The 26490-nt window shown below is 45.1% G+C and overlaps 1 protein-coding gene across 1 annotated transcript in view; it reads right to left on the bottom strand.

The window, feature by feature from the left end:
* LOC133950059 (adhesion G protein-coupled receptor L3-like) overlaps window positions 1-26490 on the bottom strand; it is a 187094-nt gene that overhangs the window by 65182 nt on the left and 95422 nt on the right. The window contains exons 6-8 of the mRNA XM_062384227.1: window positions 18025-18039; window positions 14773-15573; window positions 742-1098 (exon numbers count right to left, since the gene is read on the bottom strand). Of these exons, the coding sequence (XP_062240211.1) occupies window positions 742-1098; window positions 14773-15573; window positions 18025-18039 (1173 nt within the window). The remainder of the gene's footprint in view (window positions 1-741; window positions 1099-14772; window positions 15574-18024; window positions 18040-26490) is intronic.

The following is a 26490-nucleotide window of genomic DNA, read 5'->3' as shown; positions in this document are numbered from 1 at the left end:
TAATGGGCAAGGGACCGTCAGCATTTGGATCTAAGCAAAAACAATTAATGCATGACACTGTAGTGCGATGTTTCATGTCTTAGAATGGAACACTTATATGATTTTAAATTGGTACAACCTTGAAATGTGGAGTTTAACCTGCCGTTGTCTACAAAGTAAGTGTCCAAATATGGATGAATAGATGCATTAATGTTCTGTTCAGATCTGCTCTGGTTATTACTCACATGAGTAACAACAACACAAAACAGTAACCATGTTGTACAAAACTGGAATTCCCCTTTTAATATTTAACTTGACTGGCACTCAGCAGCGTGCAAACCTCCAGCAACAATCAACAGGCCCCTTAGGAAGCCACATTTAACTTTGCTAGATCCAGACTTTTACTTAGATCATAAATTCTCATTATATTTTTCATTAAGATGCACAAAACATCCTCTGAGAAATAACTCTTTATGTTAAAGATTCTGGATCTGTCCCCTGATCCAGATCCTCAACTAAATGTAATGAGTTCTTCCCATTCCCAGCCACAATGGATTGTGGGTATTTAAGACGGGGACCACGAGGAAGAGCCTTGTGCTGGAAATACCACTGGCATTTTAATTGTTTAATGGGGACTCTGGGTGTTTTCTTTCCCTTCGACCTATACAACATCCTGGTAACATGTTAAGTTATTTTTGTGTAATCCTGAACAACAAACAAACACACAGATAATCCAATTTATATCAAAATAATCTCCATTACCTATGGTTCCAGGTGGACAGAGCATCTTGGCCACCACCCCCTGCTTGGTCCTGGGCCAGGAGATGTCCATCATCACCAGCGGGTTGCAGTACTCCACCCGGATGTTGGGCAGCTTGGAGGAGGGCGGCGGCGCTCTGTCCTCGTCCTCGGGGGACAAACCCTCCGGCGGCGTCCGCGGCGGGGCCACCACCTTCGCCGTCGTCCGTGGCCACGGGGCACCGGCGGCCGTCGTGGCGGGCATCTTGGTGGTCGTCGTCCTGGCCACCGTGGACGTCAGGGTCACCGTGGTGGGTCGAGTGGTGGTCCTCGCCGTCGTGGTCGTCGTGTCCATGAAGACCATCACAGAGGAGGAGGTTTCTGGAAGGAAGGAAGAAGGAGGAGGGAGAACAAAATGAAGCGACGTCTTCTAGGGTAGAAATAAAGTGAAGATGGAGGGGTAAATGTCTTTTCCCTTTGTCTGTCACTATTCATTAATGTCTGAGAGGGAACGTTTATTTCCAGCGCTGGCGAAGAAGAGAGAGAGCTTATGCGGCGAGCTTCCATTCTTCCCTCCTTTTCAATGTGTCACTTTAAGAGAAGATAGTTAAGGGCAGATCAATCGAACTGGCAGGTGTGACTTGGATAAGCTAGCATGGTGTTCAGGTTGGGGGGGGCCCTCGCTGGCTAAGCTGACACACACACACACACCACACGAACACACACTTCCAGTTGTGACGTTTAAATGTAGTCATCGACGAGGGCATATCTCTGCGAGTCAATAGCTGGGTGTTGCGGCTTCACGCTATTTCTGGGTCAGCCGGGACAAAGTGGAATATCCATTTCCTGGACGGGAGCGCTCCCTGTGGTTCCACACCAGGAGGCGCTTGATAATGACACTGTTTACCGGAGCTGTAGGGGAGACGGGGTGTCATAACTCCAACACACACACACTCACACACACACACACTCACACACACACACAATAATCCTTTTCTTCCCACTGAAATACACAAACAGCTCCTCCTCCGCGCCCTGTCATCAATCATCCAATCTGCTCATCCTCTCGGTCCCTTCATCCTCCTCCTCCGCGGGCCCTGATTGGAAAATAAGGTCTCCAAATTCATTTAGTGAGAGACTCGGCTGAGCTGCGGCGGGTCAGAGGACACGGGAGGACGTCAGACTTCATAAAACATCAGATTCCTTCTGCAATATTGCTCTTTAAATATTCTTTATATACTCGCATTGTTGATTATGTAACCAGATTTTTAAAAACGCTGCACTGATTTGCGGTGAGAAAGACGGTGGGGGGCTTCCCAGGAGAGACGCTTTCTAAGACAGAGTCTGTGGGTGTTTGCACTAAAACGCAATTTGGGATCGACGCTGATTCCTTTTAGCGGAGAGATGCAATCAAAGTGACACGAGTGACAAATGGTCCCACTCTCTGCAGGAAAGGGGTGGGAAAAAAAAACACAATGTTTAAAGAGGGTCGATTTGAAGGGTTGGCAGGTGTAATGGACGTCACACATGCAGAGCACTTAGATAACGGACATAACTGCTAAAAAAAATCGCACGCCTGCTAAGACTGAACAAATAAGGGCCGCCGTTTGGGAAACGGAACACATTGCCCGGAGGCTGTAATAACACAAACCACGCCGCCATCAGCAGTCAATGCATTCCATGCTTAACAGCATTCAATGACAGCAGGGTTGATTAAATAGGTCGCCGCAGCGAGAGTCCCGGAACTGATTGAGCATTTGTTATTTTCGCTTGCAAACAAAAGACTCTGATGTGGTTGTTCTTAGACCTGTGGGTGTCTTGGACCACCTGTGAAGACGCTCCATCAGTGAAGTGGAGCAAACACTACAATGCAGGCTATATGGTTCCCTTACCCCCAAAAAACACTAATCAGCCCAGTATGCAGGAGGAAATGCAAAGTGGGAAACAAACTAAGTTCAAGGGAAGACGCTTTAATTCAGTCGTAAACAGATGGAGACACTTGCATTAGGCATGTTCACACCCTGGCAGCCGCACACTCAGTCACAAACCCTCGTTAACAACATGAACTGACACCACCACCCATCAACGGGGCTTTAGAAGAGAAATCACATGCATGCTCTAATAGACATTTAACGTTTCCACCAGCCAACAAGACATCACCATTTGCATCCTCTATAACCAGTGTGAGACACCGTCATCAATCTGTGCCACGGCCGGGCCAGTCCATCGTTCAACATGACACATTCCGGGTATGATTCCAATAAGCTGGTGGTGCTTTGACGGTGTTTATAGTGCAGGAGGCCATCAGAGCACCTCATGGAAATCTGGTTCTTGGGCATATTGAGGTCAGTGAAGGTCACGGGCGCAAGGACCCTGATAAGCTGGTGGGTAGAAAGGTGTGCAGATGGGCCTGTGAGGATAAGAGAATTACTGCGGTGGTCGGGGCGGCTGATTCTGATTGTGACAGTGGTTTGTGTATTCATGCTGAGGGAGTTTGTCGCGTTTGAAAATGCAGAAGAGAGAGAGTAAAGCTGTGCAGGGACGTGTGCTGCAGGGGGCACAGTTTTACTAATGAAGGAGACACCAGGCTTGCTATTAGAGTTCTTTCTCCTTAAAAAATAATTAGGGTTTAAAGCTGAATAGGTTGTAACGCAAGATTAAGAAACATGTACTACACATGGATAAATTCGCTCCCAGCTTTGGTTTGGAATGACCAATAGCTTGTACGGCTCATGTTAGTTAATATAAGCAGCTATGTAAAGTACAATTAATTCTGCTTCCCTTCTACATCTAAGCACTGTTACCGACATACATGTAAACACACCATACGGTATTCAGAGACACGAATATTCCACCCGGACCCATTCCATTCCTCAGCAGAGTCAGCAAAAAGTTTTATTGTCTTATTTAAGGAGCCACCGTGGACCGAATTGGTAACTACAGAAAATAATGACCTTCTTAATTGCCCTGTAGCTTCCAGGATGATATTTCACATTAGCCAACCTAAATAATGCAGCATGCATATGTTCGGATTGTTAGGAATCTCTCTGCCGCAACATCAACAACCGTCTGCGATATATCTCCCACTCGATGTAATGGACTACGATGAAGATAGCTGTAAAGGCACAAATGGGAGCAATTACATGTTCACGGAATCCGACCTGAACATTTATATGATTGATTCAGGTACTTCAGAAATCCTACATATTCTCCATGCATCCAGTTTAACTCATTCACAAACCTCTACCAGTACACAACACAGCAGAAGTGCCTACATTCCTTTATTATAATACTATATTTTAATAAATCTTGTGGTCCCTGGAGCATGGCCCGAGAAAAGAAAACAGGTAGCTGAACTAAAGCTTTTATTTTGAAAACCGTACCGTTTCTTCTTTCAAACGTCACACGATCTTGCTCCGAAGTTCATTTTCTCACAAAGTCAATTACTAGACTCGTGTCTTTTAAATAAAGTTATCACGTCACCTCCTTTAACACCGATGGTAATATTACATTACAGAGAAAATATAAGACTGGAGCAAATCGCCGACCCAGCGTGAGGTTAATTCAGAGTCACTGGGAAACATGTCTAGAATGTAATTCCATTCTTTCCGGATGATCCTGTTGAGTCCGCTCTTAAATTATATTATTTTTTTTCCCTGAGTCGTCCGTCTAACACACAGCATGTTAACTACGCCTGCAACTAGAGAGGGAGAGGGAGAGGGAGAGAGAGAGAGAGAGCGAGAGAGGGAGAGAGAGAGAGAGAGGAAGAGAATAATGTGTCCTTGAGCAAACTTGTATATCTTTTCCACGAGATAGGCACCGGAAAAATAAGTAGAAGAAGGAGGAGGAGGAGGAGGAGGAGAAAAAAAGAAGCCGACAGCAGCCACAGTATGGAGGCACTATCGCCTTGGAGACGACACAAGGACATTTTGTTTTGCTTTGCTAGCTCGCCCAATCCGATCCAAAGGGACAGAGAGAGAGCGAGAGAGAGAGAGAGAGAGAGAGAGAGAGAGAGAGAGAGAGAGAGAAAGTTAGCTGAAGTGTTTGGTATGCTCCGAGGGGCGTGCGAGTGACCTTACAGGAAGATTTGAACACACAAGGTTTTAATGGGCCGCGGTCAAAAGAGGACAACACCAAAAGTTAGACCACAGATATGACTGTAGATGAGTCACTATCTATTTCCTTTATATTCTAACTAAACAAATATCACTTCTTCTCATTTTTTTCTGTTTCATTTCTATAAAATTCAATCAAATATTCAATAAACTCAAAGTAACTCATCTATTTTAACATTTTTAAGATTCAATCCCTTCTCAATGGCATTAAGAACTGGATTAAAAAAAACGAAACCTACTCAAAGTCACCTATCAGCTGTTCAGGCTTCATAAGCCAGTGGCCTTAGGAGCGATCCGGTGCTCCCTCTCGCCGAAACACCAGCTCCACTCATCATTCACGCTCCACTTCTATTACACAGAACCCCCCCCCCCACACACACACACACACCAAAAACGCATCAAGTCTGTTCCCACCACACACGGAGCTTTGTGCTTCATTTCAAAGCATTCGTTTCAAACTAATTAGCTTCTCTCACTCCCTCTCCCTCTCTCTCTCTATCTCTCTCTGTATCCCAGGGCTCGTGGCTTCCACAATTAGATAAGCCCACTCTACTTCGCACCGGGAGAAGAAGAAGAAAAAAAATAAATATGGTGTTACGAAATGAAACCGGTTTAATATGACTTGCCGTTTCCGCACCGAGAGCGGAGTTCGCCGGCTCCGAGGAACGTCTGGAGATCAAAAGCGGTGCAGAGGGCTTTCGGGGGTGAAGACGAGGCGAGCGTCAGATGGTGAAATGACTCTTTCAGCCTCGTGCTGAACCCAATTACCTCCTAATTTTAGTATTTGAGCCTGTATGCGTGTTGCGTCAGGAGGTTATTCCGCAGACTTCACAAAATACTAGACGGTCTTTGTGTGATGTCACACGTTTGCTGTTTAAAAGGGATAGAAAATGGGATTTGTGAGAGCGGGGGGCATGTATTTTTAGACTTAATAAGTGGACTCGGAGCTCAAACTTATCATAACAGCTGTTAACGGGTTCCTCAGAAAGAAATTACACTCATATAATGGTTTCATTTGGCTGTTGGAACCGGGGGGTGCTGCTCCCGCTTTGTAACCCTATTGACTAATTCTCTCAAAGTTAGCTGTGATGTCGGGCAAATACAAGAGAGTGAAACCATGCTCATCATTGTGAGTAGTTTGAGCATCAAATATTAAAGTTTTCTCATGTCCTCAAACACTTGTAGACACACAGGGCTAACAGATGTTTGGCAGTTTGACATTTTCCAATTAAACCTTCAAGTTGCAATTCTGAAATAACAAATTTTAAAATGATGCTGTTCTCATGCCTTACAAGCATTATAGCAGAGTTTTGAATACCAGGACTGAAATGTTTTGAGGTTAGAAACATGGAGCTCAATATGAATCATATATTCATTATTTTTCTCTTTTGTTATATTTCTCGAATTTGTCTTTATCGTGCAGCACTTTGAATTGCACCGTTGACTGTGTTAACTTGCATGTGAATTTGAAATGCATCAAACTTGAACTTGCACAACTTGTCATGTTATGTGTTGGTTTTTGTACAGATTAGAGAGCAATGGTATGTTGTGTTATCTTCACGCAAAGCCCCACAAGTCGTTTCCTCTCAGTCGCAGTCCTTGTGCTATACTGAGCTACCGTCTATAGTTTCTGCCTTTCCTTCATCTAATAGACACTCTTCTAAATAAATTAAATTACTTAATTTGCCTTGGGAATAGACCTTCAAAACAACTCTTTGCCAACCAGACAGTAATTAGTGGTGTCACAAAATGTCATGATAACAATCTCGGACGCTTAGATCAGTGTGAGAGTGGATGTATGAATAACAGAAGGAAGAAGAAGCTGCAGCCAAAAACAACAAGTTACACAAATGTGAAACCCTTCAGCAGGTTTGACTCTGAAAAAGTATTTCTTTTTGAAAAAGAGAAGGGTCAAAAAACAAATGACAGTGAAGATTTGTCCCAGTGTGACTCGAACGCGAAGGAATCAAAACAAAAAAGAGAACTATTCTGGCTCAACGTCTATTTTCAGCCGTCTCACTACATCAGCACCCGCTTCCTGATGAGCGTGATTCACCCGCAGTCCCCCGCTGTTTATTTCCCACCACAACGCTACACGTGTCCCTCGTGAGCCGAGCAGAAGGGCTGGAAAAACATAAACGATGATAAAAGGGCCCTGTCGTTTAATGGCGCCTTCTGTGGCAGGCCCACAAATCCATCACGGAGTACAACTGGGATGTGGGTGGTGGGTGGAGGGGGGGGCTGCGGTAAATTATGCGGCCAGACATCCGGTAATGCTCCGATATCATCTGACATGATGAGAAGCGTAATGGACGGGAGCTATGCATTGTTTAGCAATTAATTCTTTTTGGGATTCCCGGGCTCTCTGCCTTCGACTCCAGAGGGCATCTGCGGAGGTCACACGGCACCGCGGCTGATATGTATGCACACGTGGACTCGAGCCCAGAGAGTATTGAAGTTAAGTGAAAGAGGATATGTAAGCGGAGCCTGCTTGCCTCTGCACTGCAGGGGAAGTACTGAGGGTATATTCACTGGCTGAATTGAATGCATCCAGAGACATAAATACAGGTGCATGAATAGATTTCAACTCACGAACTTTGCTAAAGAAGCTTTTCCCTATTTGATTTGTATGTATTTGCTAGTTTGTATGATGTTAAATAGCCTCAAGGCTCAAATGGTGACATGGATCTAAATGTCTATTCATACAGGTGCATTAAAAACCCACAGCTCAAACAAACCCATATAAAGCAACTGAAAACTGAGGTATATTGGACTGGATTTTTTACTGTCCCAGCACAAAACCAGAGTCTGTCAGGCTACTGACAAGACCTGACTTCCTCAAATGTACCAGGAAAAGCAAAGGGGGGGAAGAGGAGCACGAGCATCAGGAGCAGGAGGGATCCCGGACTCAACAGGAGGGAAGACACCCTCCTCCCAGGTGTCACCGTTTGCCAAGTAAAACCTTGAGTGAGGCTTATATTCAAAACACTGTCAACCAGGAGCCGAACTGGACCAAAATGGATGAGGCGAAGCTGTGCAGAGAGAGAACTCTGACACCGGTGATAAAGAGAGTTAAAGATGCTTCAGAGGCCTCCAATCAGATTTACTCGGCTGATTGGCCAAAATAAATTACCCTGAGCTTGTGTGCCACCAAGCCTGTTAAATTTAATGTGGCAATTTTGGGGGCTCCAGCGAAAGCAATAGCCAAACACACACACGTACACACACACACACTAACACACATATCAGGTGTAGAAAAAGAGCAGAGAGGAGGAGAAGAGCCCACACACACAACAGCATGACTGCAGTAACTCACAGTTTTTTAGTTTGTTTGTTTTTTGGGGTTAAATCAGTTGATATTCATCATTGGGAAAAGTTTTTGAATTCAGAGCAAAAAACTGGCTCAGATCACACACGGCACAGCTGATCGGCTTATGTGAGGGAGTAACAGGTGTGTTTGAGGAAATGAGGGAAGGGAAAACTGAGGAAGCACAGATGCAAGAATTATTTTGGTTCTGCACAATGAAAACAGACGTAAAAAAACAAAACTAAATCGTATTCATAACACGGACAAATGCACCTCATTAGTAATAATTTCCACAGGTTTCATGAGGACAATATTCTGATTTGAAATCTTAGATAAAATTTGTGTCCCATTTCTGTCAGGAGAGATGAACCTGGTTGTATTGTTGGAATTTGCAAGGCCAGTGATGGACGGACATTTAGGAGCAGGGCGGCTGTCAAAATCATCAGATCAATTACAAAAAATTTACATTTCAAATTCCACATCAGAAAATAGGAATAGTACAAATTCTAATTTAGCCAAAGACAATCAATTCTCCATGAGTGTCTGTTGGAGTGGATCACAGATGGCTGACAGTAATCTCAATGATAAGCTCAGCATCAGGATTACTCTGGACCCCCATCAGAATCTTTTTTTGATATTGGATATCTGCAAATAACTCGTCCAATCCATGCACACTTCATTTACAATAATTAAATGTTGATTAGATCATAGTTGAGCATCTTGTTCCACATATTGGCAGTAACTGCTGATGGACCTAAAGCCCTTCAGCTGAATGTATTGATGTGATATGGATGAAAATGCTACACGACACAGATTCAGCTCGGACATGAAGACGTCTCACTCTGTCGGATTTGCTGGAATTGCAAAAACACTTCCAGCAAACGCGGTTTTATAGTAGCGTATCAGAGTGGCTGCTCCTCTTTCTCAAACCATCTTCGACAAGTAAGTACCAACGGCGGCGTGCAGAGAGCATCGAGCATCACAGACGAGACCAAGCACCACCAGCACGTTTGTTATCTTAAGCGGCGACAGGGACATTAAGAAGCTGCAGCTGAACGTTTTACCGCGCTGCACCGCTGATGATTATGAGCGTTTCCCAACTGTCCATTAAGATATTTCACTGTGAACATTGTTGTGTGACAATTCGGCCAGAACAGTTTCCAGCTCTGACGATAAAAAAATATACCGAATATAAATATAACCAAATAGTCTTGAAATATTGTAGAAAAAGATCTCAATACTGTATATCAATCTTTTGGCCCCTTTAACCGGATTCATATCAAAATTGAATGGCCCCCACGGATCCATGGGTACAAACATACAATGTTCTCGATGGAGTTAATCTAACAGAATACGACTACACACAGCAAAACACAACCAGAGATGATCAAGTTTTACAATACATCAGAAATTGTTTTTTACATGAAGGAATCAGCTCAGAGGCTGTGAGCACCGACAAGGCTCTCTCTGTTTCCATGCTAGAAAAAATCTAAAGCTGCATTAGTAACAGAGCCCCATTGTGCTGCAGCATTAAAGGGTTTGCAAGAAAAGAGCTGTGCGTTTGTGCATAAGTGTGTGTGTGTGTGTAGAATAAAATCATTCTAAACTATAATCCTAAGCCTCACACATCAAATTGCAAAAAAAAATTGCCCTCTGCAAGAGGTGCACCCGGCATGTGATAAGTGCGCAGCCCCGCAAACAAGCATGTAGCCTACATTCCTAAGCCTTGACATCAAAAGAGGCTCCGTGCAGCATGTAAGACAGTATTCTTGTGGAATAGCTGAATTTAGTTCCCAAAGCAAGAAATTCCTGAAAGCTTTGTAATCAAGGAAGCCGAGGTTTGGTGGCAACATGCGGGGCGTCGCCGGAATGTGCACAACAACACGTCAAAGTGCATCACTCAACAGACGTGACAGGTAATGGAGGGCTGGCGTGGAAAGTAGCGGGAAGCCAAAGGATTCCCACTCAGATTATCTCCACCAGACTCTGCCAGCGCGTGTTTACTGCTTAAGACGGCCTCTATCTATTTAGCATGTGTCAGGCACTGCCAACCGGGGCCAAGGCGACCAGAGCGGCGGCTGCTGCGGCATGAAGGTCGTCTGCGGCCTCACTCGGCACCCTGGCAGGCCTGGCTCTGTGCCTTGGGCCAGATGGGAACATGTGGCAAAAATTAAGGAGCTACCAACCAGACAGTGAATGTATCCATGACACCCGCTGTGCCACATCCCATGCCCCAATTATGAGTCAACAAAACAATCACTCCTGCAGCAGCCGAGTCAGGCATCAGACATTTGTCTCGCTGAAACCGGAGAAGAAGGGATCGCCTCACACTGAGACTGAGTATCAACACACTAATGGCCACTGTATTCTGTCAACACCAAGTGGAATTAAATGATAGGCAACCCTGAATATCTACACATGTATAAGCTGTTCACATAAATAGTGTATTTAGTATAATAGTATGCTTGTGGAATAGAGTGCACCATCAGATTTACTCATGCTGCTGCCTGTTTCTTTGCAGTCCTGTGGAGTCAGTGTCCAATGCTCCAAGTGACGGCTTAGTTTGGCAAAGGTGAGGCCGGGAGTAATTTCTCATGTCAAGTTCAAGGAAAGCTACTGCATGGAGCAATGAACCTGGAAGCTTAGGAACTGCAAGCAAAAGTGAATGGTAACTGGTCTGTCATTATATAGTGCTTATATATTCTAGTCTATGTGACCATTCAAAGTGTTTAACAGTAATGTCTTTCACCCATTCAAACAAAAACATTCATACGTTTTTTTTGTCACAGATACCAGAAATGCACAAATCCGACTTTTCCAAATTATGACATTGTTACGTCAATTACAGCCGATACTCAGAGTCGATCTAATAAAAGCACTGTTCTCCAAATTCAAAAACGGTATCCCATTGCATAGGTATGAATATATAAGAAAGCTTACTATTAGGGATGAGTAGATACAACAATTATATATATATCATACATAGACATTTAAGGATAAATCTGAGGAAACAGTTTCTTTACAGTATGTATAAAGGTGTTTTTTTAACATCAGTAGACTGACTGCAATAAGCACATTCTGAGATACTTCTTGAGAGATTTATCTGCCGTAGAAGACTTGTTGACCTGAGACTCTGAGCGCGATCTACATATTTAAATTACAGATGGTTTTGATGAGCAGTGACGTGCTTTTAGGAGGAAACAGTTAAGATGATTTGCGACTCAGTTTCCAAGGGTGATTTCCTGGTAGCAAGTCCGCTGCTTCATATCTGGACTCTTGGCAATCATGCAACTTACATGACATTTCAATTTATTCGTTTGGCAGACACTTTTATCGGAAGCGACTTGAAACTGAGCGCGGCACTAAAGCTCCAGTACAGTGGGGGACCTTGGGAGGAAGGACCGTGTGTTGAAGCTGTTCGATAAAAGAAATGCTTGGAATCAGGTGAAAAGGTGCACCGAAAAAGTAGGGACTTAAGTGTGAGTTAGGCATGATGGGATGTTAGAGGGGAGGGGGTGCTCTGGGTAGAGGTGAGAACCTTCCACCTTTAGAGGTTCTTGAAGGTAGAGAGGGACGCCTTCAACAGCTCGTTACAACCTCAGGGGACCACGAACGAAAGCTGAGCTGGCCGACATTCCTTGGAGAGAAGGACAAGTTCAAATACATTGGTTGAAGACCCACAAGTCACTCAGCGGGGAAGCACAAAGTACTTGAATTTGATTGTGGCGGCCACAGGTGGCCAGTGGAGGTCAGTGGAGTGTGGAGTGACATGTGCCCTTTGAGGCTGATCGAAGACCAGACGTGCTTCTGTATTCTGGACCATCTGTAACAGTTTCCCTGAGCTCGGTGGGGGGGCTTAGTGGAAGGGCATTGCAGGAGTCAAAGCTCGAGGTAAACACGGCCTGTACCGAGAGAGGTCATGTGACTGACGGGGAAAGTTAGGGTGTCGTCTGCAAAGCATTAATGTGAGAAGCTCTACAAGCAGGCGATTGGGACTTTGAACAAAGAGCTTCTGCTCTCAAGATGTCACTGTGACTTTTGTATATTCGTTCGCATGGTTTCCATTTATTCACACATTTTAAAATAAATGTTATATTCTGGTTTGATGATGACTATTCATGGATTTTACGAATCAAGGGGCCATCTCTGCCCGATTTCTTTTATTTCACGGTAGAGAATTGTATTTTCAGATGTCCTTGCATGTTCGGCACTGAATCCGATCGTGAAAAGGGGGACGCATGTTAAGAGAGCTTTTATGCCTCCCTGCTAACAGCAGTCTTTTCAGCACAATTTTTTTTATCACCAATTCAGTGAATTTAATTATCAGCGAAGTTGTCATGGAAGCACTCCCAGGCACAGATCATCTGTCCTTGAAAACAGGCTGTTTGTGTGTCAAAAGATTTCAGCAAGTATACAGATTAGAACAGGATTGTTGGGGGGGGGGGGGGGGGGGGTAAAGTGTGTTATGTATGAAAATCAACACATTGTATTGACATTTAATGACAGGGAAATCATTTCTGATTATTCACTAAAATGGATACATATTTCTACCCTTAAAAATGGATACAATAGGATATTTTGGAGTCCAGATGTCATTACCCCTACCCCTGCCTAATGCGCTGTAGCATGTGCTGGGCCCTGGCCCGTGTGATTTGGCATACGGCAGCGGGCCCCAGCTGTGGGTCTGGGCCTGGTCTCTCCTGCTCTGCTGCCCATGTACCATGCTCCACTGGTATGGCAAGTCATGCATGCTCATAAAAGGTGGAAGCGCAGGTGGGAAATGAGCCCTTGCTAGAGCGACGAGAGACTGACACCTTTCTGGGAGCGTTAACAGGCACTGTGATCATGACACTGGATCAAATTGCAGAAGCTCGCGTGTGCAGCTATAGGAAAAAATACTACATTTGGCTTACTAACCCTAACCCTATTCACTGAGTAACTGCATCAACAGCCGATTGTGAAGTTGATGGTGAAAACAAATCCTTTTCTGATTAAGTATCCTTGCTTCCGGTCAGATTTAGGACTATCTGCACCAAATCCCAAACTTCTCTATATGTGTGTCTCTCTCACAGCAGCCCCTGTTGTCGTGACTTCCTCTGACAGTTATGTCTTGTGTGCCTGAGTCACATTTAGCTCTCAGATCTTTACAGGCTCTTATTGGAGAAGCACATAAAAGGAAAGAACAATGTGACAAACAATATTTGTCTGCTGTGAAGTGCTTGACAGCGATGCTGATCCACACAGTTTTATTGCAACTACCCCATCGTCTCCAAAGTAGACCCCTCATGAGACAATACAGAATTAAAACGTGCACCGTTTAAAACTTGCTTTCACCGAAATAAGTCTGCGTCCTTTGTTTCTCTATGTGGTTCTGGGGGAGTTGATCAAACTAAACTGTTTATTACCCCGGAGTCCATTCAATCACTCTTTCATTCCCTTATCACTCCGTTTATCTGACGTTTATATTTGTTTTCTGACTCCATCCATCCACTTAATGCAACATTTTATTATCTACATTCATGCAGCAGCCTCTTTGGAAAGCAGCCTATTCTGCGCAACAAAAGCCGAGCATACGAGTCGACGTCTCGCCGGAGAATTTGCATTTGTATGTGAAAAATGTGCATCGGGTGTTATCATTGTGTGCCTCTGTTTAAAAAAAGTTGATGCATAATCATTTAATAGAGAAAGCAACATAACACAACAGCATTTTCCACTTTTTAACTGCGACAAATTGTCTTATTTGAAGCAGTGTATCATCAAATAACCAAACACCGTGAGCATGGTCACTGACTGAATGAAAATATTATGGGGTGTGTTGAAGCAGGACTCGGTGTATGAAAAAAAAAAAAAGATTCTTGGTAGGGTAGCAGCCAGCTAAGGGAAACAAATTAAACTTGCAAGTGGCAGGTAGAGAAAGCTCCAGAGGAGAAAGCAGAGGTGACGACGTCACAGTCAAATAACTTGTGACATTTCTGACTAGAGCTGTTGATGAGATAGCACAAAGAATCACCCCACTGTGCCAAAACAGGTTCTTTCCCCACCATTTCATTTCTCCCCACAAGCATCAATGTGTAGAAAGAATAACAGAGTGGAGAAATTAGACTTTTCAAAAGAGTTTGGGGGAAGTTTCAAGTCACTGGCTCCTGAAGGGTTGGAGGTTTATGTTCAAAGCCAAAAGCTAGAGAGATGACAAGACCCAGGTTTAAGGCTGAAATACAAAATCTGAATCGCGGCGTGTTTTGTCTAGATGTTTTCTAATTTCATCTCTCTAAACAACAAATTAGAGTGACTTTCCTGCAGACTCAAGACTTTGTCAAGGTCATTGTAAAGTGGATGTTGTCATAATGAACGTATGTCTGACTTATGGTTAACATCATGCTTCAGATCACGTTGACCTTGACATTTCACCACAAAAACTAAATGTGTTCATCAGCTTCTTCTTTTGTCAATTCTGAGTGAGGATCCAGTTTATCTTACACCTCTATCAAACATTGTGTTTTCATTTCCAGTCCATGCTTCACACTTTAACACAATGCACCAACTCTGAAGCACTGAGTAGCAATTAACACAATAATGACAATGACATCATAATAGTTGAATGTTAGGTGAAAGGATAAATATGAAAGTTCTTACCGAGTCGGTTGTCCAACGCTCCAAAGTCCAGAGAGTACTTCACCACGTGGTAGTTGTTCCAAACATACAGCAGGTTGTCTCTGGGATTATAATCCACCGCGGCGATGTACTGGTAGGAGTTGGGGAAAGGGATGTCCAGGAACCCATCTTTGCTCAGTTCTGTGTTGTAGATGTAGTCGATCTTGTTTCCCGTCGCCTCGTTGTCGTCGTCCTCGTACACCGTCTTCACCACGTACAGGATCCCACAAATCATGAAGGCGTTGGACGCCGAGCGCTTGTCGTACGCCGTGTCCCAGGTCCCCTCGACGCGCAGCGTGTACGGGTTGAGCTGGCTGATGACGATCCGCCCATTGTTCTGCTCGGTGGCATAGATCACCCAAAGGCCGTTCTCATCAACGGCCAAGTCGATGTCGGACTTCCCTCCCCAGCGGTACGGAGACGTGTCATGGTAGTTGGCGTTGGCGATAATGGCCTCGCCGCTCTTGATACGAGTCCGCAGGTCAAACTTGACAATATTGCGCGTGCGCTCCTTGTTGAAAAAGAGCGCCCCGTCGTACACCACGAAGCCGGTACCGTCCACGCGATGTGGGAGCTTGTAGGTTGTCGTGGGCCTTCCCGCGATAAAGTCCTCTTTGGACGAATACTCAGTCAATGTGTCGGTGCGATAGGGCGTCCAGGGCATGTAGTAGATCTTATCAGAGGCTTGGAGAGGGTCCTTGCACCAGGCGCCGGACTGGTGGTCCGACTCGAAGAGGTGCTCGCTCTGGTACACCCTGCGTAGAAGCCCTGGGCACAGGAATACTGAGGAGCCAAAATAGGGGAAAAACAAGTACAGAGTTACATTGGCAGGTATTACATGTCAATAGATGGAACAGCAACTGATGAATGAGACAGAAATAATGGTTCAATGTGCAGCTCAGAATTATCCTGAAACCCTGAGCGGAGAAAAGCCAAAGAGATCACTAACTGTCAAAACAAGACAAACGAAGGATGGAAAACAACTTAGTAAGAATAATTAGTTCTGGATTGCCTTGACTTTACAGTGCACAAACGAACCAGCATAATCCAAGCGAAGTTGACTCAAACTTATATAAGTTCTGTTAGCTTCTGATTCTTAAAGCAATTAGCAACAATGACAATGAAGTAACGAATAATAAACAGGTCAAGTTGGGTTAATTACATCTGACTTCATATAAGGCAAAAACCACAGCACGTCTTATATGTGCACATTTCCGTCCTTTTATACTTTTAATTTACCTTTTTACTCGACTAAATCCTATATAATTGCAGCATGAAAAAGGATCCATTCTTTTCTCTCATTAAACCACCCAAGTGGCCGTTCTTAGTCATAAGTATGAAACACAAAAACACAAAGAAATGTCTACGCTTTAATTATTGGCAGCGGAAGCCTGAGGGGAAAAAGAAAGAAATGCAGTAATTACATCATCCATATAATGACTGCATGTCCATTATTTCATCCACGTGACGTTTCCCAGTCTGCATGATTTACAACGCCACACAAGGTAAACTGATTATACGTGAACTGGTTTCTGCTCAAATCTGATAAAGCCAGACCAAGGCAATACAGCTGGAGCAGGTCAATAGTGGGCTCCGCTTGGGAAAAGCTAATTCCTGCTCGTCTTTCTTAACACATGATATCTACATTCATAAATGGCTGAATATTTCAATTAAACTCTACATTTTATTGGACAAAGTTGCCTTTAAAACAACAACAACAACAAAGAAAATGGCCACTGTAAAAGTCTGACGGACAGGAACAATCAATAATTTAGACAGTGCAGTTTTTTCCCTTTTACCACAGGTCTGGGCCCAGAATGCATCAGGAATGGAAGCAGAGTGCATGTGAAGGCTGCCTTCGCCGTAATGGCCCACGAGTCTGACACGGCGCTGACAGGTTCTTTGCCGCAGACGCGTCGAGAGGTACAAAAAAAAAAGCTGAGCGCTCCGAGGAGCCGGAGAAGAAGAAAGAGACAGTGGGAAAACAGAGGCTTCCTTCCCCCTTGTAATCTCTTAAGATTAAACATGTTGTCTACCTGCAGGGTGAGAAATGTGCCAAGATGCGTCCCGGTGACACTGCGCCTCGGCACACATCTCAGCTGCGGCTCCGCTAAACGCTAAAGGGGGGGGGGGGCTGTTTTCATTTCTACGCTGGAAAGAGACGAGCTGTGCCGGAGTACAAGGTCGGGGGGTGGGTGAGCTTTGTACTCGCTGCACACAGAAGGTTGTGGAAATTTGCTTTTGAAGGGTGGAAGCACAGAGATGGAGGAGTGAATGAGCGGTATATGAGAAAGAAGAAGACACAGAAGCAAGTTGTGGTCTTTCATGGGGAAATGACAGAAAGCGTTACCTCGACATCTCCACAAAATGTTGTCCAACACCCCCCCCCCCCCCCCCCCCCCCCCTTCACCTTCATTTCTCATTCTCTTCACCCACGGATTTCGGTGATATGTCACTAATTAACGACAACGATGAAACGGGTCAATTTATCGCGCGGCTTTTAAAACCGAACTCTTGACTCTTGTTTAATGATTCCATTTACATCTTTGACTTCAATCCAGTGTTGTGGTTAATGTCTGACACAGGACATATTTCCCACCCGTGCAAAAAAGGTGTGACGACAAACACGGCGCTCCCAGGGCACGTGGGAGGATTTTTTTTAGCGTGGCGCCGATGAGGTCGAAAATAACGCCGGCTGTGATCCACCTCCTGTATCGGCTGGCGGGTCCCTGAAGGTTATGGCCATCATCGTGTTAGAGCTATAATCAAAAAATGCTGACAGCTTATTGGACAAGCTATTGATCACCTCTCCTTTAATATTATGCAGCTGATAAAGCAGAGCGGGAATAATCTTCGGTTATTACACGGAGGAAAAACATTGTGATTCCAAGCAGGGGGGAGCGGGTCTTTTAATGACCCCCGGCCATAAAGAGCGATTATATATATGGGGACGTCACAAGACCTTCGAGATGTGACGGCCCTGGAGAACAAGGAGTGAAGATGAGAATTCGTTGCTCTGGATGCACACGACCGAATGAGAGACAGAATTATGTCGTTAGGTAACACTTTCATTTTCCCCATGAATGACATCTGTAGCCACGCCGGTGAACCACACAATGAGAGCGGACCTAGAAACCTGCGTTTGGCAACCCGTCACCAAAGTAAAAAATATATAACAGCAAGCAAAATGAATATGGAGGTGAAAAAAATGGAAAGTTGTTGGCATTTAGTTACCTTTTTGTTCCACTTCTATGTTTAGGCATGAAGGGGAGAGAGAAAGACAGAAATAAAGAACAGATTAATGATGTCATAACTGTCTTTATTTTAACAACAGTCACACAAAAGTATAACGGGAGGTTAGTGGAGGAGACACGTTATATCAAACTGAGAGCTTTCAGAGAGGAGAGAAAAAAGAATAACAAGTCCTGCATCACACAAAACCCCTGGAGGAAGAAAGACAGATTAATCAGGTCTTAAACTGTAAAACATGTTTGCGAGATGTGAACGTGTAAAACAGATGTAACGGCACGTCATTATTTTCTGCAGCCGTTAAATGTTTCGAGTTGATGGTGCAACTGGGAGGGAAAAATGCAAATCGGGGTAGATTTCACATTGCTCAGCTCAATAATCCCCAACTGAAAATCAAATTTGATCACGAATGACCTAAACAGACTGATAAGATAACATGTTTACATACATAGATAATGTGTTAGCAAATGCTATATACACTCAGCTAAGCAACATAAGGGTTAATACTATGAGTACAGTGTTAAGTGTCCTGTTGGCTCTATTTTGGTCTCAACCAACTATCTGACCCTTGAGCAAATCAATACTACACTACACTTAAGAGTTTGCCACTATCTTTGTGTGTCTGGTACCGTGGGTTGTGTAGTAAACATCTCCCTGCCGCTAAAGTAACTGACTAAAGCAGTGAGATTAAATTATTAATATAACTATTATCAATTAGTCCAGCTTCAGTCGTTAGTATGCACTGGTAGATATAGTATTAACTTGCAAGAAAATTGCATTCTTCCATGTAAGATATACTATAACTTCATGTATAAGTGAGATGTACAATGCATTTTTGTTGTTCAGCAAGAAGAACCTTGGAGGCTGAACTACTGAGGCCCATACGTCTTAACTCAATATATCACTTCCTCTGTGGACAAGCGTTTCATGTCAGTCAGGGTATTTTTCCGGTCTCCCCCATTTGTAGCAGGGGCTGGATTCCACCCAGCGAGCCCGCTCCTGTCCCTTCCCCTCCGGTAATCCTGGTTCTAATAAGAGAGGATTAACCTCTGTTACCGGGGCTTACAAGAGTCCTCTCCTCCAAATGGAGAGTGCAACAGAGTGAGCTGCGGAGGTCAGTGTGCAGGGGCAGGCGGGGGTAAAGTTTGAGAGATGGGGAAGTTATGAGAGGGGAACAATATGAACACAAGGCAGTGAGCCAATGCAAAAATGGAGCAGGAGAGAGCGGGATAACCAGGGTGGGAGAAGCTTTCAACTGGGATTGTCAGATCCTAAAATTGTACTTTTACAGTAAGGTACCTAATCAACTGTTAGGAAAAGCTGTCATTGAAATAGTCCATTCTAAACCCAAGCTACAACAGCTCTAGGCTACAACAGAGCCAATAATACTGGCAACTTAAATGTGACACTAACTTGAACACCATGGATCAAATCAAAGCAAACAGCCAAACATCTCAGATCGAAGCCCGTTCACCTCCCACGAGCGTCTGCCTCACAGCAGGGACCGTGGGGGGGGGGGGGGGGGGGGCATTTCTGATTGAGCGATCGCTAACAGCGGCGAGGGGAGAGGGGGGTAATGATCTATAGAGAAAGGCATTAGTGGCGGGGATGTGAGAAGTAGTACAGGACGCAAAGCAACGGGGGAGGTGGTGGGAGAAGGGAGTAGAAAATGGATGTGGATGAAATCTGTGACGTGGGAACGCGCACGTTCCACGGGGGGGTGGGGGGGGCTGCGGCTTCTCGCTTGACCGTAGGACGCCGCCTGAGGTCACCCGTCAAATCGGCCGAACCAATTTGTCCACTAGTGTTTCACTGCGTGTAGTGTGTTGTACGAGCTGAGATGTGCCTACACCGACACGAGGAGCTGCTTGGAGAAGCAGAGTGAGACGGAGAATTGATTCATTTTTTTTTTTTTACTCCACCCGCCAGCCCCCATCGTGACCTTAATACAATTTGGCTCACAGCAGTCAGTGAGTAACTAAAAAGCACTTAGCTTTCTCATCTTTTCCTCCTTCCTCAATGCCCCCCCCCCCATGTCTCGTGTTTAAAATATGCAGATGAATCCGGATATTATTTTTAAAAAGCAAGGGGGTTTTTGTTTCAGAGCTACTCTCAGGTTTGTGAAAGGGTCACATGCTCCTCCACTGAACGACAAACACCTCTAAGCATTGATTCGTGATTCCGACGTCTGAACATCTACTACAAAACACTTGAAGAATCATTTTCCTGCTATTTAAGGACACACAAGGAACATCTAATGGATCATTTAGTCTCTCGATGTTCTTTCGATTCCACATTCTCTTTTCTTATAATGGCGTACAAGTGAGTACAAACACCTGTTTTATCTATGGTCCACACATTTAGAGATCATATGAAGGTACTCTACTGAATTGTGCTCATCCTACCGCCTGCCAACATGCTGTGCTTTAATGTGTCTTATTTGAATAAGCGATCAGGATCTGACTGACCATCACATTATTCAGTAAGCAGACATGGAGAATTAGGAAGAAATAAGCAAACTCCATGATGGGTGTTTGGGCGCCACACACCAAGCTGGAGATAACAGGTGGGCTCTTGATATTCGTTCAGCCTCTTCCAGGGCCGGTGCAGCTTCCCAGTTATAATTTGACAATTATCTTGATGGATGATCAGAGAAGTCTGTCACCTGACACGCGAAGATTCATCGCCGTGCTTTCGCGACGACAGTTGGTACCTCGAGACGAGTTGAGCAGGTCTGGCAACATTTTCCTGAGAGGAAAAGAGATGACCAGCTGGAGGCGTCTTTCCTCGGATGCCAAAACAAGCCGGGACGAAATGCCATCACTGGCGAGGAGAGAAAATCTAAAAAAAATCCCCTTGAAATGTACAGATCTCCTGGACGAGAGTCTGGTATTGTGCATTAATTATCTGGTGTGGATTCACCGAGGATGGGAGCTGACCTACCCTATGGCTGCTGAGAAGCTGCACCACAGCAGGTTGGGGTTAAGTGCCTTGCTCCAAGGCATCTGAAGTGCTCATTCACTCCCAGCAAGTGGTTTATATAGAGACTGGGTCAAGGACAAATAAAACAGCTGCCCATACTAAAACCGGGAACATTTATTTTTATTATCAATCTGTCAGATGAGTGTTTTCCTATGCAAGCGTCCGACCAGGTCATAGATGGTGAGTAAATATATGCCAGTAGCCAGGTTGGAGCTAATCCTGGCAACAGGTTTGGGCAAAACAATAACTCACTGATGTGTGTGCACGTGGCTCGTATCACTTTGGCTGCTCCGCGGCTCCTCCTGCCAAACACATGACGGCAAACGTGGCTGATTCTGCAGCTCGTCTAATTGGACAAGCTGTTGTTGCAAATTTAATACGCTGAAAAAGCAAGCTACATATATGGCATTGCCTTTTGCTTTTTCGAATGGTGATGAAGGAGCGTAGCAGCTGTTCATTACTATGAAGAATCGACAGTAGATGCAAAGACAAAGTGGATGGCGTTTGTGGACGTAATTCAGCTTTGATGGAGAATAACAGGGGCTCAAAAGTGCTGAAGTATCCCGATGTTCAGACACACGATGCTTTACAATCTATAGGGGAGGGGAGAGATTTGATGTTTGGAATCCTTCTATATTCCGTTTTAGTTTGGACCAATCGCACATGATTGAAATCCGCATTCATATACGCAGAAAGCTGTTGATGGAGATTATCCCAAAATGTTCTCTCGCCCTAAATCACGTTTTTTTGTCTTATGTGATGAAGGATGCTAGTCGGACAGTAAATATTAGCCGTGTGCAGTTTGGTGCAGCTCCAATTAAAACCTGGATCTAGTGAATAGAATAAAAACGTGGACTGCAGGGCCTTGGCGGCGGCGCGCTCTACTAAGTGCCATTCCAGTTATTTAGTGAAAAATGATATTGCCGACCCATAATGCAGTCCATCGTGTATCTCCCTCAGATAACAGCACGAGTTAAATATAAATTCCACCTGAGATGTCTCCCTGCATGCTCATTCCAGTGTAGCTGCTGCTTGAGACGCAGGCGGCGCAGCTAACGCACGGGGACCTTTAGCTTCTGGGAGACGCAGGCCCCTGTCGTGTGAGCGGCAGCTGTATGGATTTCCATTTGAATAATTAATGCTTCCCAATCTCACACTAATGGCCGAGAGGTATCAGAATGGCATCATTAGCCGCTAATAGAGATTCATGGCGGAATGGCGGCAATATTTTTTGCAATATTTCTCTCCCCCCGCCCCCGTCTTTCTTCCATCACGTCTCTCCTCTCTCCCTCCGAGCCGAGGAGTTGCGAGAGTGCGAAACCCCTTAACTCCATCCCATCAGCTTTTTAATTAATGACACAAATTACGGGGCTTTGAATAGCATGTGCCTAAGGATGGGGGAGGACGTGCAGGCCACCATCTCTCTCTTTCTCCGAATTCTCTCTTCATCTCCTTCATTTCTACCCCCCCCCCCCCTTGCTATCATTTCCCTCGACTGGTGCTCATGAGTTGCCCATACCATCATTACAGGTTCCATTTCTCAACAGTCCCCCCCCCTTCAAACACTTGTCTGCTCTCTTTGTGCCTCCTCTCTCGTATCTCCTCCCCGGTGTCTCCTTTCCGTCTCCGTCGTGTTCTCTCTCTCTCTCCCCCCCTCCTATTGGGCGAGCTATGCTATCTCATAACCTTGACAATGCAGGGTGCTCGGTGTGCGTGCGACCATGCGCCCGTGTGGGTTTGTCTCTCTTCGAGGGGACAGGTGCAAGGACTTGGCGTCCGTCCTGCCTGCTGCCCACGTGGAGGCAACCGGCGGAGGGGAGAAAAAGCCGAGTGCAGCCCGGGCAAAACAAAATTAAAAGACGTTTCCGCGGAACTCAGCGGCAACTGGAGCAGGAATAACCTGATTGCACTTTCTGTAATATGTCTTGATTTTTCAAGGACCTTGGAATTATGGCGGAGAAAACGGAGGGCTGCGGTAGGTCGTGGGGGGGGGGTGGAAGAGAAAGCCACAAGGGTGTCTGGTGTGTCGGCTGGACACGCTGGAGCACCAGTGAACAAAGAAAGCAATGAAATAAAAAGAGAAAAAGACAAAAGAAAGTGAAAAAGGAGCTTTGATTAGTCGGGTTATCATTAAAAGGCGAGACCCCCTGGGGAGACCAATCTCTAATTAGAGCTACATCCTCGACACTTGGCCTCCCAACATGTCTTTGAGACGTGCGTGCGAGATTGTGGGTACGTGTGTGGGTTCGCTGGTGGAGGGAAATAACATGGAGATGAAAGCATTGCTCGTGTTATATAAATGGAAGTGTTTATTCCAATGTGTCGCAGCACATTTGGGTCTGTGACCGTATCCCGGATGTGCGTTGGAGAGCCAAAGAGCAGCGGCTAGAAAACAAGAAGCTGATAGATCACACCAGCTTATATAGCCATTAGTGGAGAGAAACAGTTTCCACATGTCCAGATTCACCCCTGTCCTACCGCCATTTATCCACTTTGGTAATCACCGCTTCCCTGGGGCAATTATCACCTCCTCTCAACTGGGGAAGTAATATCTTCTTTTTTTTTTGTGTAAAAGGACCATTGTTAATCTCGACCCTCCCAAAAGGACTACGCTCCTATTATGAAAATCCCTGTAAACACTGTGTAACAGCAAATATGCGGACAATGTGTTATTTATTATTATATCCTAATCAATCAGGAAGTTAACGTTGTTATGTCCATGTGATGAGGTAAAGCTGGCCGATAGTTGTGTTATGAATTGTATTATGACTGTTTAATCATGTTGATCATATTTTTTTCTTTTACAAAATTCTGTGGGTTAAATGTACTATTTCAAAATATAATTCAAATATACATTGGATTGACTTCTGCAGACATCAATATAAAGTTTCTCAAAGAACAATAAATAAATTATGTTATAAGTTGAACAAAATATTGATATAGCAATATTATTTTTAACTATATTCCACGCCCTATAAATAAAAGTGCCTTCCCTCCCTCCCTCCCTCACTCTCCTGATCAATAAGGTATTTAAAGTCCTGGTGAAGATAAAGATTTTGAGTTTACATAGAAGGAAAAACATTAAGTGATGCTGAGCCATGACTCATAAAACCAGGACACTACAAGCAGCTAGATATGATAAATTTTATTATTCATACCTCAAAATATTGACCTCAATTATATGTGTTGTACTCGTCCTACAGAAGGGCAAGAAACTGTATGAAAAGTAAGTTGTCGACACATCCAAATATATATGCAAAAAATTGATCCGAAAGTGTGACTTCAGTTCCATTCTAAGATGTAAAAGGGAGAATTTCTTCAAAAGCCGGAATTCTCTGCAAAGCGGGGGGGGGTTTTAAAATAACGTGTTGTGACAAGATCCATCTCTGCAAACTCCGACCGTGACACTGGTGAGAATCTGGAGAGTGAGATATGAAAGTCATCGTCATCGGAGCGTGCTGCGCGGCTTTGGGAGTGGTCAGCTGTCACTGAGTGATGAGATGGCGTTAAAGCCTCCCCCCCCCCCTCCCCTCCCACACGGGAAGAAGTGGAGCTGGTCATCCAGGTGGGTAGTAGGGTGGGGGGAACGCTGTGTGAACAAGCAGGCTAATTCTCATTGGCATTTCAGCGGGGGGGGGGTCACACAGGTGGTGTTTGCCGGAGGTGTGACCGCTGGATAACAGGCCCTGTAATCACACCTTATTACGCCCAAACGACAGAGTGCCTGGTAGCCATGTGCAGAGCATCAATTCCATGGCGCCACTTGCCAACACAGAAGGCCGGAGATTGGTAGCAGGTGTTCGGGGAAAACTTGCCAAAACAATCCGTCCCATTATTCGATTAGAGCCACCCCCCCACCCCACCCCCCCTGCTAGGTGTGTTAATATTAGCAAAAATGAATTAAAAATGAATTAGGCGAGTTGGAAATAAAAGAACAAGGACACGTCGCGCGGCAAGTCGGCGGAGGAGAGGAGTGAGCCCCGGGATTACGCCGCTCGGCTCAAATCAGGGAATTGATTGCATGATTATGTGGCCTGGCTTAGCTTTTCAGAGCCAGAGCCATATCTGACAGGGCTGAGCTGGATCCCAGAAGCGCGACAGAGGATTTTACATTGTCCTTGTTAGCTACAAACAGTGGGGTGGGGGAACTAGTGGCTTATGTATAGCAACACGCTGACAGAAGGTTTTTCTTTGTTTGTTCTCTCACTCTCTTCTTTTTCTCTGAATTTCTCTATATCTCCATGGAATGTGGAAGTGTCACTTAAAAAAAACTTGCAATTAGCCCCTATGCCTCGTTTCTGTGGGACGACGGGTTCGACCGCTCACCTGAACAGTCCCTTTCCGATAGACGCCACGCTGCAGCTAATTACTGGAAGGAGGCGGTTGATACCGGGGAGCGAGGACATGAAACCCAACAGGAAGCTGTCAACTACAGAGACCCTCCCTCTCACGGAGCACGGCAACGCAAGTTTGACTGCACTTTCTTGTGTGAGTCGAAGGATTCGAGGCAGGGGCCACCACCGGGGTGGGGGGGGGGTGTAAGCATTTCATTACGGTGGAGGAAGAGGGACATGGGCGGGTTGGGAGTGCGAAGGCAGTTGTGCTTACCTCTTATAAGCCCCGACCTTTGGGAGGAGCTATTAAAAGGGAAAGTTGCACGGGCGAGGAAGGGGGCGGAGGCGAGCGGTTTTAATAGGGCACTCGGAAAATAGGGTTGGTTCCCTCCGCTGAACTGGGGAGAGTCAAGGCAGAGACGGATGTCGGCCGCCGGAGCACTGCCATGTTTATGGGTCATTTTAACGGGTCAGCGCATGACTCCTGCCCGAGGGAGGCCTCGCTCATCTGTAGAGTGCACGGAGCGGCAAACAGGAAGTGCACGAGAACGGATTCTGAAATTAAAACGTCCTTTTCCATAAGTATTTCATTCCGATGCAGCTCAAATATGACGGATTGCCTTGAGCGGTGACACTGCCACACGGCACACGGCACAGGGCAAAGACTGGCGCTATCATTCCATTATAACTGATGTAGCGGATCAAATAGCAAATTAATCAAATTCAATATTGCATCTGCGGCACGTGTTCATCGATTCAGCACAATTATAAGGGGGCGGATCATATCCTACAATCTTGCCAGGCTCATGAAGATATGGAGAACAGCGGCGGTGATTTATCCTAAAAGAGAAGAAGCTCTGAATAGGACAAATCTAGATATTTTGTTGGGGAGTAGGGGGCACTTAGTGACAGCACTTAAAGGACAAGTAAGTGAGTGTAAGTGAAAGGGAGGGTGGCTTGGAAGAAGAGGAGAGTGTTAGGGAGGGCCTGTCAGAGGAATACAGAGTCCAGGCTCCATCGCCGGCGGGGAGTCGGAGTCACGGGCGGCTGCTTCTCTTATTAAACACTCAAATCCTTCAGTCGGTCTCGAGAAGGCGGTAAAGAGACTTGTGTTAAAAGCCCATTGAGCTTTCGC

The sequence above is a fragment of the Platichthys flesus genome, chromosome 24, assembly GCF_949316205.1.
Source record: "Platichthys flesus chromosome 24, fPlaFle2.1, whole genome shotgun sequence".
NCBI lineage: Eukaryota > Metazoa > Chordata > Actinopteri > Pleuronectiformes > Pleuronectidae > Platichthys > Platichthys flesus.
This window is presented reverse-complemented; position numbering and strand designations above follow the sequence as displayed.